This window comes from Selaginella moellendorffii, unplaced genomic scaffold, assembly GCF_000143415.4.
Source record: "Selaginella moellendorffii unplaced genomic scaffold, v1.0 SELMOscaffold_39, whole genome shotgun sequence".
In the NCBI taxonomy this organism is placed as follows: domain Eukaryota; kingdom Viridiplantae; phylum Streptophyta; class Lycopodiopsida; order Selaginellales; family Selaginellaceae; genus Selaginella; species Selaginella moellendorffii.
Genome location: NW_003314300.1, coordinates 276,316 through 293,417, shown reverse-complemented (window position 1 = coordinate 293,417; position 17,102 = coordinate 276,316). Strand labels below are relative to the sequence as shown.

At 46.9% G+C, this 17,102-nt stretch overlaps 5 protein-coding genes across 7 annotated transcripts; 4 read left to right on the top strand and 1 right to left on the bottom strand.

Annotated features, from left to right (window-relative positions):
• The first annotated feature begins 7 nt into the window (after positions 1-7).
• On the top strand, positions 8-2,563 carry LOC9659273 (sec1 family domain-containing protein MIP3). The gene is made up of 7 exons (XM_024683944.1): positions 8-75; positions 123-266; positions 314-463; positions 523-882; positions 939-2,213; positions 2,264-2,332; positions 2,379-2,563. Exons 1-7 carry the CDS (start codon positions 31-33, stop codon positions 2,490-2,492), a joined length of 2,157 nt encoding a protein of 718 aa, XP_024539712.1. The 5' UTR covers positions 8-30; the 3' UTR covers positions 2,493-2,563.
• LOC112349479 lies at positions 2,387-3,735 on the top strand. 2 transcript variants are annotated; one of them, XM_024683947.1, is made up of 6 exons: positions 2,387-2,498; positions 2,567-2,862; positions 2,914-2,964; positions 3,030-3,163; positions 3,228-3,319; positions 3,384-3,735. In XM_024683947.1, exons 2-6 carry the CDS (start codon positions 2,581-2,583, stop codon positions 3,518-3,520), a joined length of 696 nt encoding a protein of 231 aa, XP_024539715.1. In that variant the 5' UTR covers positions 2,387-2,498; positions 2,567-2,580; the 3' UTR covers positions 3,521-3,735. The 2 variants fall into 2 exon arrangements, with proteins under 2 accessions (XP_024539715.1, XP_024539714.1); XM_024683946.1 differs by having other exon boundaries at positions 3,373-3,735.
• LOC9659272 (transmembrane protein 208) lies at positions 3,663-5,167 on the top strand. Of its 2 annotated transcripts, none has more exons than XM_002978970.2 (6): positions 3,663-4,288; positions 4,344-4,537; positions 4,625-4,709; positions 4,765-4,836; positions 4,895-5,005; positions 5,048-5,167. In XM_002978970.2, exons 1-5 carry the CDS (start codon positions 3,734-3,736, stop codon positions 4,976-4,978), a joined length of 990 nt encoding a protein of 329 aa, XP_002979016.2. In that variant the 5' UTR covers positions 3,663-3,733; the 3' UTR covers positions 4,979-5,005; positions 5,048-5,167. The 2 variants fall into 2 exon arrangements, with proteins under 2 accessions (XP_002979016.2, XP_024539713.1); XM_024683945.1 differs by having other exon boundaries at positions 5,044-5,167.
• Positions 5,168-6,492: 1,325 nt separating this feature from the next.
• On the bottom strand, positions 6,493-7,685 carry LOC9659789. The gene is made up of 4 exons (XM_024683902.1): positions 7,326-7,685; positions 7,077-7,255; positions 6,700-6,997; positions 6,493-6,641 (listed from the first exon to the last, which is right to left on the bottom strand). Exons 1-4 carry the CDS (start codon positions 7,683-7,685, stop codon positions 6,552-6,554), a joined length of 927 nt encoding a protein of 308 aa, XP_024539670.1. The 3' UTR covers positions 6,493-6,551.
• Positions 7,686-10,132: 2,447 nt separating this feature from the next.
• On the top strand, positions 10,133-15,151 carry LOC9659788 (homeobox-leucine zipper protein HDG2). Its single transcript, XM_002978969.2, has 11 exons — positions 10,133-10,986; positions 11,148-11,386; positions 11,461-11,578; positions 11,638-11,826; positions 11,912-12,364; positions 12,431-12,532; positions 12,654-12,863; positions 13,000-13,174; positions 13,344-13,615; positions 13,681-13,776; positions 13,845-15,151. The coding sequence occupies exons 1-11, from the start codon at positions 10,771-10,773 to the stop codon at positions 14,226-14,228; spliced, it is 2,454 nt and encodes an 817-aa protein (XP_002979015.2). The 5' UTR covers positions 10,133-10,770; the 3' UTR covers positions 14,229-15,151.
• Positions 15,152-17,102: the final 1,951 nt, after the last annotated feature.

The following is a 17,102-nucleotide window of genomic DNA, read 5'->3' as shown; positions in this document are numbered from 1 at the left end:
TAGAAATATTTCGATTCTTGGAGGGGTTTGATGGCGATCGATCTGGTGAAGGCGGGCCAGCAGTGCCTTGGCGAGGTAGAAATCGATCGCGATTTGGATCTTGTTGTGATGGATTTGTCCAGGAAGCCGAGGATTTGCAAGGCGCCTTGGTGTATCTGGACGATGGAGCGCTGGAAGCGTTCCATTTTCTAGGCGGGCTTCCATTCTTGCTGCAGCTCGGAGCGCGGGGTGTGTGTCAGCTAGAGAATGCGTCGGCCTGCGACGAGGTATGGTGAAATTCTATGCGTGATCACTGAAAATGCTGTGATCTTAGACAGTTGTGTGGAATGGAGTTGTGGAGGAGCTCTCGAGGATTGTGATCGTGACGTCGCAGCTGCTGAGCGATTCCCATCGCTATGTTTTGCGCTGCATTCGTACTCATGCGAAGATCCAGCATTTCGTTATACTCTCTTCGATCTCACAGGTAAAGTTCTTTTCATCTTTCTCTTCTTCGAGTCTTTCTTATAAGTCCGTCCCTCGCAGGATGCTCACTCGAACTGTGGAGATACTCCGCTGGGAACCGATGCTTTCACCGAGTACAAAGACCTCTTGCTCCAAGATGTTCTCAAAGCTCTCACTCCCGAGGAGAGGCTTGAGAATTCAAGCGGTCCTTCTGTTACTGTGAAGCACTTGCCGATGCTGTGCTGCGCAGTAACTCCGAGAGTGTTCGTGTTTCCTTCCTCCGCAGCGTTTGCCACGGCTCCTCTCAGCTCCAAAAGAGAGGTTTCGTTTCTAAGTGCCGGACTACCAGCTTACGACAATGGTTTGGCTTGGGACGAGGATGAGCTCCCTCCTGCCGGAGCTACACTTCACGCGCATTTTCTCCATGATCTCGCTGGACAGGTACTTCAAGGCTCTTCTCTTCAGTTTTCTCTTGTGAACTTTTCTTTCTTTTGCAGCTCGATCTGAAGTTCGACATCTTCAGCTTGGGTCCACTGGCACATCTGGTTGGCAAGCAGCTGACGGAGATCTCTGGTGATGGCTTCGGACGAGCTAAAAAGACTGCTGGCCTGCTGCTGTTGGACCGTTCTCTCGATCTTATAACACCCGCCAGCCATGGAGATTCGTTGGTTGACAAGATCTATTCGTTTCTTCCCCGTCAGACACACCAAGAAAGCACTGCTTCCGTCAAAAGGCCATCAATGGACGTTCGAATACCGACATTAGAGGAAGAAAAGTCCTTCGTCCTTGAAACCAGTGACGAGACAACTTATGAAATTGCTGGTTCACTTTGCACAGCGTGGGACTTCCAGGGAGTGAATCGACTGGACATACTATTCGAGAAGAGAGCAAAGGACGGTGCTCTACTCGTCAGAAACTGGATCCAGGATATCTTAAGGCAGGAAGAGGTTGAAGTGTCGGGAAAATCGCGTTTGGTTACGAACTCCAAGGAGCTTTTCTCGTTGGCTACCACCTTGTTCAACAGTTCAGCTGGTTTGAAACAAGCGGGTCTTGTTCAACTGGGAAAGGCTGCTGCGGAAGTAACCACGGCAGCACGAGTTACACAGTGGGAGGCATTTGCAAGTGCTGAGAGGGTACTCGGTATCAGTGCTGCAGATGGGATTGAAACTCTTGCTTCTCAGCTCGAAGATCTAATCAGGCAAAGTACCTCGGATCACAGCGTGCTATCTCTGAGGGACGCCTTGACCATACTCATTGTGGGATACGCGCTCGCTGGAGAATATAGTACGAAGGAAGGTGGTCCATTCTCTTGGGAGGAAGAACGTAGCTTAAAGGAAGCAGTAACGGATGCGATTCTCAAAGGTCCAGCGGAACCGTCGCTGGACTTCTTGAAAGGCTTGGAGAATGCACTTGAAATGCACTGGGAAAAGGAAAAGACCAAGGCTCAAAATCAGATTTCCAGTCCCGATGACTGGTCCGAAGATCAATGGGAGAGTTGGGAAGACAACGATCAGCAAGAATATTCACAGATGCAGTTGAAGCTGGAGTTAAACGACAGGATCCAAGAACTATTCAATGCTCTACACAGAGTTGCTGCAGCGAGAACGCATTATCCACTGAGGGAGACACGCCTCCTTGGAACTCATCGGGGAGTAATCAACGAGCTTCTGTCGCTGGTGTTGTCGAACAGTGACATCCCCGGATTGAAACACCACTCCTCCACAGTGGGACGCTTTCTCAAAAGTGGACTGGGAAGGTTCGGGCTTGGACAGGTAGCAATGACTAACAGTCTTGAAAGCGTTCTAACATTGTCTCTTTTCAGGCAAAACACAAGCTTTCCGACCACAAAGTTCTGCTTGTTTTTGTAATCGGGGGCTTCAACGCCGTCGAGGTATCATCGGAGTAGAATCGTTGCAAGAAATGATATTGTTTTCCAGGTGCGGGAGGCGAGAGCCTTGCAGGGAGATTTCGATGAATTGTTGATGGGAGGAACCACACTTCTTACACCCAACGCCATGTTCGACCTTTTGCTGGGATCCTGTCATCTCTAACTCCAGGTGAAAGAATAGTTTTGTGAAGTCCCAAGGTTGCTGAAAAAAAAGGAATTTTGTTCTTGTTTTGATAGGGTTGAGCCTGAAGATGTTAGCGTCTCATCAAGCCTCCGGCCTCGCTTTCTCCAAAGGTACACACAGGCCGCTTTTTCTTGAAGCTCCAGGCAAATGGGCGAAGCTCAATTGCGCCGGGAAACAAAATTCCAGGAGGCCGGCTCTATCAACTAGCAAAGATCTTTCGGAAACAACCGAGACGAAAACTGTGGGTCTAGTAGTTGGCACCGATGTGGCTAGAACATTTCCAGAGAGCTCCTCATCATGGAGAATGACTGAACAGCACTTGGTATTTCTCGGCATCATGGCATCCGTGGTCAGTTCTCTTTCTTTCCTTCTTTTCCTTTCCTGACCTTGGATTTTGTAGATAATGGCCGCTCTCTGCGGCATTATCTTAGCCGCCATACCAACGCTACTGGTGAGAATCATCACCTAGTCTTCGTTTTGTCTGTTTTGCTCACGTTGTTCTCAATCACTACTCAGGCAATCAAGAAAGCAGCTGAAGCCATGGAAAAACTTGCAAAAACGACTCGCGAAGAGCTTCCGGGAACTATGGCTGCCGTGAGACTGTCGGGCATGGAGATTAGCGATCTCACCATGGAACTCAGCGACCTCGGGTAAGCAGTTTAAATTCACCATATCCATCTCCGAAAACAAGCTTTTCTCTTTCTCCCTCCTCAGGCAAGAAATAACAGCCGGTGTAAGACGATCGACACAAGCAGTCCGAGCAGCCGAAGATGGACTACGACGAGCAAGCAGCTTAGCATCCGCAGGTAAAGAAACCATCCCTTCTTCTTCCTTTCATTCCAACTCGTTATGTGTGTAGCGATGTGGCAGGCACAAACGCGAGCGGCAGTGCCAGTCCAAACCGTGGTCCAGCCATTGGTAGCCGAGAGAGCAAGGAACGTGAGACAGATGATCGCTCGAGCGAGGATGATCGTGAAGAATCTGGTAACTCTGGGCCAAATGTCTAGTTGGCTGGGAAGACACACCAGGAAGCACTGAAAGAACAAGCCCAAGTTCTTCCTTCTTTGAAAGGACCGTGAAGAAAAAGAAGAGATGGGAAGTTCTTCCTTGTTTTGACTCGATCGAGAAGAAAAAAAAGAGATGGAAAGTTCTTCCAAAGGATATGGGAAGCTCTTCCTTGTTTTGAAAGGATTGAGAAGAAGAGATGGGAAGCTTACAGGATGATCGCTGTGCTACTTCTTCTTCTTGAGAGCGTTGGAGTCTTTGATCCTCTGGCGATTGTCGAGCTTGACGAGGCGCTTGAGCTCCTGGAGCTTGAGCGACTTGAAATCCCTGCGCTTGAGATCGCTGAGCGGCGGCAGTGGCTTGTCCAGCGTCCACAGCCAGTCGGGATACTCGCTATCGGCCTGGATGGGAGGATCGCTACCTTCCTTGAAGATGTTTGCGCCAAGCACCACATTGACCCTTTGCTCCATGGGAACCGTCGGCCCTGTGGGCGCCGATGGCCCTCCTCGCCCTTTCTTCTTGCCGCCACTGCCAGCCGCGGGGGCGGCGCGCAATCGAAATGCGCATTGCAGTGCCCTGGATCGAGCTCCAGCGCCACCGATCGCCTGCGTCAAGACCATCCTCTTCGAAGAACCCTAGGTGCTCTGTTTTTAGGGTTCTTGAGATTAGGGTTTTTGGGGGAAGGAATGGCGAACCAGGGCGCGAAGAAGCGCAAGGAGGAGAACGAGAAGCACATCCAGTGGCTGCGGAACCTCATCCTTGTCTCAAATGTAAGCTAATCGATCCATCGATGCGCGAGTTTGATCTCTCCGTGGGGATTTCCAGGCCATTCACATTCTAGTGAGGATTTTGCTCCTTCGCTCCTCCGTGTCGTGGAGGCATTTCTTCCGGCTGCTGCTCTCCTCGGCCGCGTACAAGCTCTCGTATTCGCAGCTCCAGAAGATGGCCCAGCCTTCCTTTGACGAGCGCGGCGATCTCATCGATGGCGGCTTTGACATGTCCACTGGAGGACTTTGCAGGTTTTTTCTTCTTTGTTTCTTCTTCTTTGTTTCTACAATTTGAGATCACCGATCCTTCCATTCTTCTTTCGTGATTTTGTCTCGCAGCTATCTTCACGATATCATCTACATCACGAGCTTTGTCCAGGTTTCCAGCGTTTTCTCCGATTACTTTTGGTACCTCTACTGGGTGGTGAGAACTCTGTTTGATCTTTTCTTTCTTTCTTTTTCATGGTGGTCTTGTGTAGATCCCTCTGTTCGCTCTTTACAAGCTGTGGCAGCTCGTTTTGTACCCATTTGTCTTCCAAAGCTCGCCACAGGTATTTGAGCTCCTTCTTTTTGCTTTCTTTTCTTGACGAGGGCGCTTTGATTTCACAGGACGCTGGCGAGGATGAAAAAGCCAGAAAGAAGAAAGAGAAGAAAGCCAACAAAGTGAAATTCTCCCGGGTTAAAACCCGCTAGTAAGGTTTTGAGTGAAGAAACCATCAGGTAAGCGGTAATAGAGCTTCTTCTTATAATTTTTCCAGACAGTCAGGGAGATTAACGCTTGAGTTCGCTGGAGGCCATGAAGATCTGGGAAGGCTAAAACTAAAGCTGGAGCTCAGAAGTGGTCATTAGATTGAAATACCAAATTGTTGTGAGTTGCCTCTATCTGTGATTCCTCCATTCTTGGAGCGGTAAGCTGTTTATCATGCATATTGTTAAATAATTATATATTACTTTTTGTAACTAAAAATGGTTAAAGCAAAACTAAATTAATAAAATAAAAATCTTATTCAGTAGAATTTAGATTAAAATTTAAATTCCTTACAAAATTATCATAATGCATTGAAGTATTAGAAGAAATTAAAGAAAATACAAGTTTAATACTTTTAATTTTGGTTGAATTTAAATTTATTATATAAGTAGAATATATATAACTTGATACAAGTTTATTTGAATATACCTTTAGCGAAATATTCTGATGATATATCCAATGTAAACATATTCCATTAAGGCAGACGCTAGAGTTGGTAAACATATAAAAGTAGCCAATAAATTAAAAATTATAAATACCTCTAAATCAATTATTTATTTTAACTTATATATGTTAAAATATTCAAGAAATTTAATTGATAAATAAAATCTTAAAAACTAGTATAAAATAAAATTGATTAATAAGCAAATTTTAGTCTCATTTGATTTTCTAAATTTAACTTGATAAAATTGTTGCCTAAGGTGTTTAAAAAATCTAGCAAAGCCACTCATACTAATAATATAATAATTAATTTTATTTTATTAAGATATAATAAAAATAGTAAAAATATATTTAAAGTATGTACATAAATCTAAAATTAATTGTGTTACTAATGAAAGTTTTCCATTAAAAAACCAAGATAATATATAGTTATTTATATAATTAATAATATAACTATATAACAATATATAATCTTTGAAGTTGCTATTAATAATTGTTCATATTCTATAAATAAGTTTTAATAAATATTTTTTAAATTATTATTTTTAACAATAAAAGAAGGGTCAATTTTGAAAAAATTTCATTTTAATGGTGCTGGATAAAAAGGGACCTTCCTTTGTGTTATAACTTTATTTATATGGAGATAGCTGAAAGTAACAATAAAAAGTGTTATTCATATTAAATAGTTTAGTACATGCACTAGTATAATTTTTACTTTTTTCATTAAAAATGTTTGTTCAAGCTGAAATGAAAAAAAGTTAATATAATGTTACAAATATCAACAATAAACTCTAAAAGTATATATGTAAATTTTATTTATCTTGGATATGTAAATTCTCGCCAAAAATATTTACAGTATTAATACATTACCTACATTTTGACTTTAGTAAAAGAACTCCAATAAATAAAACATAACACCCAAAATCTTAAAATAAGAAGCCATTTATATAAATAAAATGACCTTCATTACCATAAACATCTGTATATTTTGAGTTTCAAATCAATCACTGGTAGGAAATGTTTTAAAAATAAATAACATTTTTTCCTTTCTAAATGAAAATGTGATACAGACAAATATCAAGGCCTTGTTTCTTGATAGCTTACAAGGGCATCCATATCAACTTCAATCTCTGTATCTGTCCCAAATACGGGCAGAACAATTTTCACCTAAGAAATAAATCACAATAAAAAATGTTAAACAAGATAAAAAAGAAAGAAGTTGCACCTTTCCAGCCGGAAGGAACTCAAGGATTGTTCCTTGAAAGTTTTGATAGGCACCAGAGATCACTGCAACCATGTCTCCAACTCTCAAATGCCCCTGCCGCTGCTCGAGATCATCCACCTCCTTGACCTCCAGAAGAACTTGATCTTCCGAGGCTTTCTTTTTCTGTTGTTCAAGCTTGAACTCTCGTTCTCTTGTCGCAGCTTCTTCACGAAGAGCCTCGATCTGATAGCTCGGGACTGGCGCGGGGATATGAGCATCCGGGTAGCCACCTTTCATCATCTTTGTGTCATAGCCAGCCCTGCCAGAAATCTCGTCTAGAAAATCTTAAAGAGAGAGAGAGAGAGAGATAGAAGATAGAAGATCAAAGGAAAACTCACTTCATCTTGTATGGAAACGCTCCCACGAAGCAAAAGACCGAGCGTTCGTTCATAACATGCCTGTAAACTGGAGCCTCGAGAACGCAGCGAAGGAAAATATGACCCCTGAGCATAGCTTTCATAGCGAACCTGGATTTTCCACGAACAACACTCTCGGTGGGAATTATGGGAGACCATACCTTGCATCGAGGCAGAAGAAATCCATTCACTACTCCCTTCATGAACAAGAGAAAAAAAAATGTTCTTTACCTCGAACTTTGCATCTGGGAATTCGGCCTCGAGCGTCGAGCGAAGAGCTTCCATGGACTCGGCCTCGTTGTTGGTGAACACTCGCAGCGTGTACCACTGCATTCCCATCTTGGCGAGATTCGCCAGGCTTGGATCGCTCTTCTTCTTCCTCCTTTGATCCATCTTCTTCTTCTCTTCTTCCTCTGGTTTGGGCAACTTACGCGATGCCGCGAGCTCCAGCCGACGCTCGTTCTTCTGCCGCCGCCGCTCCCTCCCTGTCAAATCCGTGTGCTCTACTGCCGATGCTACTGCGTGGATGCCGGCATTGGGCCGCCGGAGGAGCGCCAAAGCGAAAGAATCTAGTCGCACTACTCTATCCATAAACCCTAAGTCACGAATAATCAAGGAGATTCCAAATTTAAATTCATAAACCCTAATTCCCAAAAGAGGGGTTTACGAAGAAGGAACATTACTTGCTGTGAGAGAGCTTGTCCTTTTGACGATCATCAATCCTGGCAACAAGTTTGTGAATCGTCCTTGATCTTGCATCGATCTAAATGACTCCAAACTGATTGATGGAGCGCTAGAAAAACGTTTGCACGGCACATCCGTCCAGATCCCACTCGAGTCAATTCCAATCCCCAATTCCAATCACTCCCTGGGAAACCATAATTCATGCTTTCGCTCAGTCGCCCATGAAGGCATCGAGACAACACCAAAATTAACTCCATCCATTTTTCTGGATTCGTCTCGCTGCCAGCCAGAAAGAACCACTTTAAGGTCGCCACTCAAAGTCTATCATCGAATCAAACGAGAACACACCCTATTGACAAAAAGTGTAGGAAACTTCACGACGCCATGCTCGATCCTCAATCAATCAATCAATCAAAAAGGTGGTGGCGGCTCCAATGAAAATATATACGTGTAGATTTGGTGCTTGACCACGCCCCGGCACCATAACTCTTGTGTGTTCTTTGTCTCTCTCTCGTTCTCTCTCCAATTTGAAATGTTTCTAGATAGATAGAAATGCCATCTCTCCAACTCCACCTATGATTCAAGGCAAGATCACGACGAGATCAAAGCTTTAGAATTCACAAACAAAGATCGATCGATACATGGAAAGCGTTACAAAATTGATTGATTCCTTTGGCATCTTTTGGCCGAATGAAAAGATATCCTTCCTTTTTACCCCCCCGCGACTAGCTACTTACCGACAGTTACGCTGCGTGAAGCGTAAATGTGAACCGTGTTTAACGGTGCACGGGAGTTGGGACGCACCATTCAATTCATCGGCGACATTCCAGCCACGCACGCAGGACTGGAATATCCCAGTCAATCAGCCTCTGGTTAATCTCTGTAAAAACGAAAAAAACTTTCACCCGGGTTTCTGGTAAAACACGCGGGGTGAAAACGACGCTGCTGTGCTGTGTTCTCGTACCTAAATTCGTGAAAAAGGTGGGAGAGGTTTGATTGAGGCAAACACGAGACAATAGACCGATCTTGTGACAACGCATTCATGGTTTTCATTCTCCCGCGGGGAGGAAAAGTTGGGCGATCTTCTGGCTGTAAGTCGAATCGATCGATCTTTTTCCACTCGCGTTACATACTTGTATGTAGTTTTCGCTCCTCCGGATGGATCGAGGGAGAGATATCCATCACTTCCTCGCACACATTTATAACATATATACGAGCTCTCGCGCTCTTCTCGACCTTTTCTTTCATATGACCCAAATCAATGCGAGCAAACAACACCAACAGCACTGGAGCTGGAACTGGAGAGGCGAGGATCAAGGAGCTCTTAAATTCCCAGGATATCTAGAGCTGTAATGCTGCTGGTTTGAGAGAGAGGGAGAGAGACAAAGACAGATGATCTCTCTTGGTTTGGAGCGAGTTAAGGAAAAGAGAGACGATGGATCGCCGGAGCAGTTTTTAGCGAGATTTCTTTTCGCGCAAACATCGATCTTGAATGATCTAATCATGGTACAGAGACAAGCACGGTGGAGTTGAATGGTGATCAAAGGGTTGGAATGGGATGGAGATCATGGATGATGCATGGGCCTGAGCGATCGCGATCTCTTCTTCCTTTCGCCACCCCCTGATATAGGTAGGGGTGATTTATGAGCACGCAATCACCATATAGATATACGGTCCATTGGCCATTAAATTGGACTAGAAAAGGTTTATCATTCACTCAACATTGTCTGTTATGTTTCGCATTGAATGAATGCATGGCATGGGTAAGATGAATGGGTGGCATTGTATGGATATGATTCATACATGATCATGGCATGGGTATGGCAATGGTGACATGACATGGCATGGCGGGCGTAGGTGGATTTGGCAGCGCAGGCCCTTTCCATCCTCCGCCAAATGTAGAGGTGATTTTCTGGCAGTGGCCAGTGTGCCAAATTTGGGCAATGTGACCATTAATTGCTCCACTGCGCAGAGGCCGTCAGGACTGCGGACGCCATTAATGATGGGTGGGGCTCGAGAGCTCAAAACGCTCCCGGCCTACGCCATACAACGCGGGAGTCGGGCGTTTGGGCGTAGGTCGCTGGGCGATCGCCCGTCTCCTGGACAATGTACATGTCTATGGCACATCTCCACGTTTTTGTTTTATTACTGTGTAAATTACAAATATTTTTAAAATATTAGAAACATTTTAGAAATATTAGAAATATCCATAGTTTTATCCGAAAAGTCAAATACCAAAATGTTATCGAAATGTTTCTAATATTTTAAAAATATCTCAAGCTTCAAAAATAATATAAACAATTCGAAAACTATTTTGACCATTAAAAGTTACCAGGAATTTCATTTATATTGAAATATATATTGTTTATCCATCCACATGGATGCCATGCCCATGCATACGAGCTATGGCCTTTTGTTTCTTTCAAGATGCTCACCGGGTGACACACACACCAATTTAATGCTGTGGTGTTCATTCATTCATACTTCCCCTCGCTGCTACACTACTACTCGCTCCTGAACTACATCTACTGCTCTCCTCCCTTCGATCTTTAGGTTTGTCGATCGTCCCTGCAGTGTTCTAGCAGGAAAAACCAAGCTCGCTCTCTTTCAGGAGGATTGAACAAGGCCACCACCGCTCGCCGCTGCTGAGCTCCTAACAGGCAATCGCGGATTGAGAGGGAGAGACAGAGAGAGAAGGTTGTGTAATCCAAATCACCCAAGTCGATCTAGCTTCTTGCTGGAGCTGGAACAACAAGACAACAGCGTGGATCTACGCCACCAAGATGAAGATGATACTTTACCTTCCTTCTCTCTCTCTCTCTCTGGATCTCTGAGAGATTGTTGGAGGCAAATTCACGACCTCGTTTGCCTCTCTCACTCTCTCGAGTCCCTTTGCTCTCAAACAACGAAGAAGACGAACAAACGCAAGAAAGAAAAAGAAGTGGAACGATCTAGAGGAGAGAAGTAGAAGTAGCGAGCGTTTGTATAGAGCATGAGGCTTGGAGGCCCGACTGTGGCGCTCTTGGCCAACGACAGTGTTGTGGCGGGCGGCGCTGGAGGAGGATTGCTGGGCGACATTCCAAACATGCCGGCTGGAGCAATGGCGGCTCCCAGGCTCATCCCTCCCTCGCCCTCCATGCCGCGAAGAGGAAATGGAGGAGGAGGAGCGAACATCTATAGTTCCAGCCCCGGCCTCACTCTTGGCCTGGTAAGTAAAGATCTTCTCATGGATTCTCTCGCGCTCCCTCTCTTTACTCTTTTCTCCTTCCTCTCCTCGAATTCATACTCCTTATATCTCTCTAGATTTTCTTCTCTCCCTCTCTCTTGCGACTCTTCGGCTGATACTAAGGGGTGATTTTTCTGCCACAGCCGAGCATTGTCGATGGGAGGCAGCAAGCTGGGGCTGGAGCCGGCGATGGCGACGCGCAGAATCAATCGGGGATTGGAGCGCCCATGAAGCTGAGTAGCAAGAACAAGGACGAGGAGTATGAGAGCCGGTCTGGGAGTGACAACATGGATGGGTCTGGAGGGGAGGATCAGGACAATGAGCCGCCGAGGAAGAAGCGCTACCACCGACACACTCCACACCAGATTCAAGAGATGGAAGCGTAAGAGATTGGTTTTGGTGTTGTTCTCGATTGGAAGTCCTCAAGGTGGATTTTTTCTTCGTTTTCTCGCGCAGCTTGTTCAAGGAGTGCCCGCATCCGGATGACAAGCAGCGGCAGGAGCTCAGCCGGGAGCTCGGATTGGAGCCGCGGCAAGTCAAGTTTTGGTTCCAGAATCGAAGGACCCAGCTCAAGGTAGGAGGAGAGTTCTTGCTGGTTTTCTTATCATTTCTTTGCCTTGTTCCATCGCCCAGGCCCAGCAGGAGAGGGCCGAGAACTCCATGCTACGTCTCGAGATAGAGAAGCTGCGAGCCGAGAATGTTACGATGCGCGAGGCCATCAAGAACGCGTCGTGTCCAAGCTGCGGTGGCCCGGCCACGCTCGGCGAGATGTCCTACGACGAGCAGCAATTGCGAATCGAGAATGCGCGGCTCAAAGACGAGGTAACCCCATAGACATCCTGCAAGTAGAGCTTCCTTCTCGCTCGCTCACTCACTGGATGACAAAAAAAAAATCCAAACTTTGCAGCTCGATCGCGTCTCGACACTGGCAGCCAAGTACCTGGGCCGGCCAATCCCACACCTCTCCGGTGGCGGCTCGCAAGCGCCGAGCTCCTCCCTGGATCTCGCCGTGGGTGGCGCTGCCAACTTTCACCAGGGTGGCGCCGCCGCCGCTGGATCGCTCGTCTCCGCGGGCTCGGAATCCATGAGGCCCGGAGGTTTGAGCGAGGCGGACAAGCCCATGATCGTGGATCTCGCGGTGACCGCCATGGAAGAACTCTATCGCCTCTGCCAGCCCGAGGAGCCATCGTGGATTCCCAGCCCCGACGGACCAAAGGAAGTTCTCAACTATGACGAGTACATCCGGCAGTACCAATCCGCGCTGGGACCTCGCCCCTACGGCATGCGTACGGAAGCCACCCGCGAGAGTGATCTGGTGATGATGAACGGCGTCAACTTGGTGGAGCTTCTCATGGACTCGGTAAGTTCTTTGTGGTTTTTCTTCGTTGTTCTTGCGGATGATGATCGTAAGGTGGCATTGTCTCAGGCGAAATGGGCGGAGATCTTCCCCAGCATTGTGTCTCGAGCAGTCACCATTGATGTTCTGGCAACCGGAGTTACAGGAAACCGGAATGGCGCCGTTCAGTTGGTACGTGCTCATCCAAACCAGAGAAAAAGCTTTTTTGTTTTTGTTCTCTATCTGGAAGAACTTTGCGTGATTGCTTTCGATGCTTCTAAACTTTGTTTTTGTCTTTGATCTTCCTTCGCAGATGTATGCCGAGATGCAAGTCTTGTCGCCTCTGGTTCCAACTCGCGAGTTTTACTTCGTGAGGTACTGCAAGCAGCACGCGGATGGAGTCTGGGGAATCGTGGACGTTTCCGTGGATGCGCTCGCTCGCGAGGCAGCGCCCTCTTCCAATCGGTGCCGGAGACGCCCCTCGGGATATCTCATCCAGGACATGCCCAATGGCTACTCAAAGGTACGCACAAAATCACTTTTTTACTCGTTCTTCCGCTGCTTTCTCGCCGTCTCCATGGGAGTCCGAGGCTCTGGTGTGTGATGTGACAATCCATTGACTTGTGCGTTGGATTCTTGTGTGCTGCGAAAACTTTTAGGTGACGGTGTTGGAGCATGTGGAATACGATGATCGATCCGTCAACAGGATTTACAAGCCTTATGTCAACAGTGGTCTCGCTTTTGGAGCACAGAGATGGCTGCTCACGCTGCAGCGCCAGTGCGAGAGGCTCGCCAGTCTATTGGCCACCAGCATCTCTGCCAGAGATCTTGGAGGTAGTACTTTCTTTCCTCTTCCATCTTTTCTTTCGAAGAACTTAGAGAGAGGAGGGAACAAAAAAATGCTTTTTTTCTCAGCTGGTTCTTCCCCCTCCTCTTTGTTTGTTCACGGGCATTGTTTTTCTTCCTCGGCTTTGTTTAATGGTTTGTTTTGCTTTGGTGCCAGTGATACCCAATGCGAGTGGCCGCCGGAGCATGCTCAAGTTGGCGCAGCGCATGACGAATAACTTCTGCGCGGGCGTGAGTGCGTCCACTGTGCACACTTGGACGACGCTGTCCGGTAGCGGCGAGGACGATGTCCGTGTCATGACTCGCAAGAGCGTCGACAATCCCGGCGAACCGCACGGGATTGTTCTCAGCGCCGCCACCTCTCTATGGCTTCCAGTGCCTCCGAAGCGCGTGTTTGAGTTCTTGCGAGACGAGAGGCTACGCAACGAGGTAACAGAGCTTCGTTTGATCCATCAAAATCGAGTTTTTGTATCGGTTTTCTTGGCTTTTTGCAGTGGGACATTCTCTCCAACGGTGGAATGGTGCAAGAGATGGCTCACATCGCCAAAGGACAGGATCCAGGCAACAGTGTCTCTCTTCTCCGTGTCAACGTAAGCTTTCTTGGAGCTTTCGATCTTCGATCTCTAGAACTGAAGCTTCTTCCTGTCTCTCTTTCCAGACTCTCAACTCGACGCACAGCAATATGCTCATCCTCCAGGAGAGCTGCACCGACGACTCGGGCTCGCTCGTAGTTTACGCTCCGGTGGACATCCCAGCCATGAACTTGGTAATGCAGGGTGGCGACCCGGCATACGTTGCTTTGCTCCCCTCCGGCTTTGCGATCCTCCCCGACGGACAGGACCACTGTGGAAGTCTCCAGCACGATAGTCTAGAGGTGGACAGGCCCAGGGTTCCAGGCTCGCTCTTGACAGTGGCATTCCAGATTCTCGTCAGCAACGTTCCTTCCGCAAAGCTCTCGCTCGAGTCCGTGACAACCGTGAACAATCTCATCTCGTGCACTGTCCAGAAGATCAAGGCTGCGCTCCAGTGTGACAATCAGTGATGGAAAGCTGGGAAGTGATCAGGAAAGTTGGGTGGGATGGATGGATGATGGATGGTTTTTTGGGGGACAGGATCACAGGACAGGTGGTGGAACTTCTCGTTCTTTTCGTAGGGGATGACTTCTCAGTTCTTTCTCTCTTTCGGTACGATCTTCCTCCGCCAGCTTTCCAGGGGCTCCAAGGTCTGGTTTTTAAAGATGGATCGAGACAGGGGCGGTATGTTGCATGCAAGTTGGGGCTTGAGCAAGCCGAGGAGTGGTCAAACAAGGTTCTCGGGGAGCTTTTTTCCTTGATCTCTCTCCTTTTTGGCAAGCTCGGTTTTGGTTATACACTGGACAGAAGTTTGGGACTCGCTTGAGGGAAAATCACCACTCTTTTGACAACAGTGGCTAGTGAAGAAGGCAATGATTCTTTTGTTCTGTCTCGACTACAAACACCAACACACAAGGCAGTGAGCTCGCATTGAGCAGGGTGGTGATTTTTTCCCTCAGGAAGGATTTGCTCTTGGGACTTCCGTGCCAACATAGCAGGGAAAGCAAAGAAAACCGGAGAAGAATAAGCACAGGGAAGGCTGGGAACTTGTGGAGGAGGAAAAGCAAACTTTTAGAGGCTCTCTTTCTAACATATAAGAAAAAGGTGAGATATGGAGTATGGGAGGGAGTCAAGAACGCACCATCAAAAGCTCCCTTGCAGCGTGGTAAAGTCTGGATTCGTAGATGCACTCCAGTGTGAGTGTAGATCACTGGCGGTGGAACAACACTGGTGATTTCGCTCACACTGGCGCAAACTCTGTGCACGACGAGTCTCGCTTCACCACGGTGCAAGGCAAATGGTTCGGGCATTGACTTCACTTCCACTCCAGATTTCCATGTATCAGTTGTTTGCTTTCGATTGATCTAAAATCTAAGAAAAATTGTGCTCTTGACTTCGTGTCCAAAGTTCTCGTTCGAATGGGAGAAAGCGAGTGAGACTAGTTCTTGACGATCTTTTCTTCGTTGGATGGATTCGATTCAATGCGCGCAGTGAATGCCGAATGCGACCCAGTGATCCTTTTTTCACACGTAAGCTCTGAAAGGAGAAAACTTTGTTGGTCCCATCTCTATGGATCGATCGAGGGGAGCAAGTCTTTATGGAGTTTTTCTTCGCGGGAGAGAGGATCACCCATTTAAGTTGTAGCGTCCAAAAGCTCGGGACAAGGCAAGGCGTGTCGTGGTATATGTGATTATGCTCGATTTCTCACAGCCACCGAGGCTCTTTCTTGGTCTCTTTCACGACCCAGACAGTGTAGAGAAGGCTGGAATTTATAGAGCTCATATCATACACGGTGAAAGATATCTTCACATTAATGTTTTAACGAGATCTATAACATCGCTCGATCAATGCTCTTGTTCACATACAAAAGATATGATGAGTGTGATGAATGCTGCTACGCAATGTGGGATCACGCAAACATATCTGTGGATCTATGGAGATCGTTGATGCTGAAATCTTTCAGCATAGACAAAGGTGGCGACAACGCATGAAAGAGAAAACTATTGCTGTAGTGTCGCAATAATCTTACGTGTTGATGAGTTGGGCAACCAACACCCAGACGATGACATATGAATTATAGTCATTACTTTAAATTAAGCACACAAAAATTCAGTTGCTATTATAATATTAAAAATATTATTTGGATTTTTTTCTTGGATATTGAAGTTCAATGATAAGTCACCCGGATCTTCCATGAAAACACAAAACAGAACGGAAGAACTGCACACGCATTCATTTCCAAAGCCCCGGGGTAGCTCCTGGAGATTTTACTGCGCGCATCTATACACATCAATTGGTCCGCTGTGAAAGGAAAAGCTCACGCAATTCCGCTGATGCGCTCGTCCCGCACACCCACGGATCAAGGATTTGTGTTGTTGAATTGAAAAGCCGGCCCACCAGATGCCCCACAGCGGCAAATTGACACCAGCATTTGCCAGTATCCTCCTTTTCTGTTGTGTACCAGCGATGGTTTCCTCACACACACATATACTCTCTCTTTCTCTCTCCTTTGTGTGTGTGTGTGCTGGAAGTAGCTTGGCTATGGCGGGTCCTTCTTGGCTTCCTGGCTGTGATTTTGATGCCAAGCCAGCATGAAAGGGAAAAGGTGGCGCATTCAATGCGAAGGCTACTGCGAGCATTCAATGCGACGACGCGCATTGCGCAGTAGTCTTTGGCAGCAGCAGCACACATCAGTGTGCCACCAATTTCTTTCGCTTTTCTTTTGCGAGCTAAGAGCTTGCAGGAGATGGAGATGGAGATGGAGTATAGGAGCGAGAAGCCAAAAGAAAAAGAATGGAAATACGGGAGAGAGGGCTCAGCAGCTCTCATCAATGAGACGATGGTTTTTGGTTGCTTGTGTCTGCTGCTTACTGGGTTTTGAAAGTGACGACACAAGATCACGAGATCACACTGAGAGTTTAGAGTTTTTTTGGCGATCGCATCATCGCGTCGTAGCGCTGTCCCAGCTCCCAAAGTTAATGCTGCTGCTGCTGGCTGCTCCTGCTGCCCACGAAAAGAAAGAAAAGAATTCCTGGAGCGACAGTGACGACTTTGATGATCTATGCGGCAGTGGTGGTTTTCAATCACAGGCAAAAGCAGTGCTTCATGGTCCTAATAAATAATGGCGATCAGGTGTGGTACCATCCCAGCCTGGGGGCTTTCAAGAGAGATACTGGCGTCTGCCGTCCGAGATTCCAGGGATTTGCCAAGCTTGAGGCCGGCGCAGCGTGACATACGGAGCTCCGGCTATGGCGGCTGCCGGGTTCTCGCGAATCTGATGGTGGAGACGCTCATGCCCAGAATCGGCATCTTGATGCTGGGGAGGCCACCTTTTGGGTGATGCC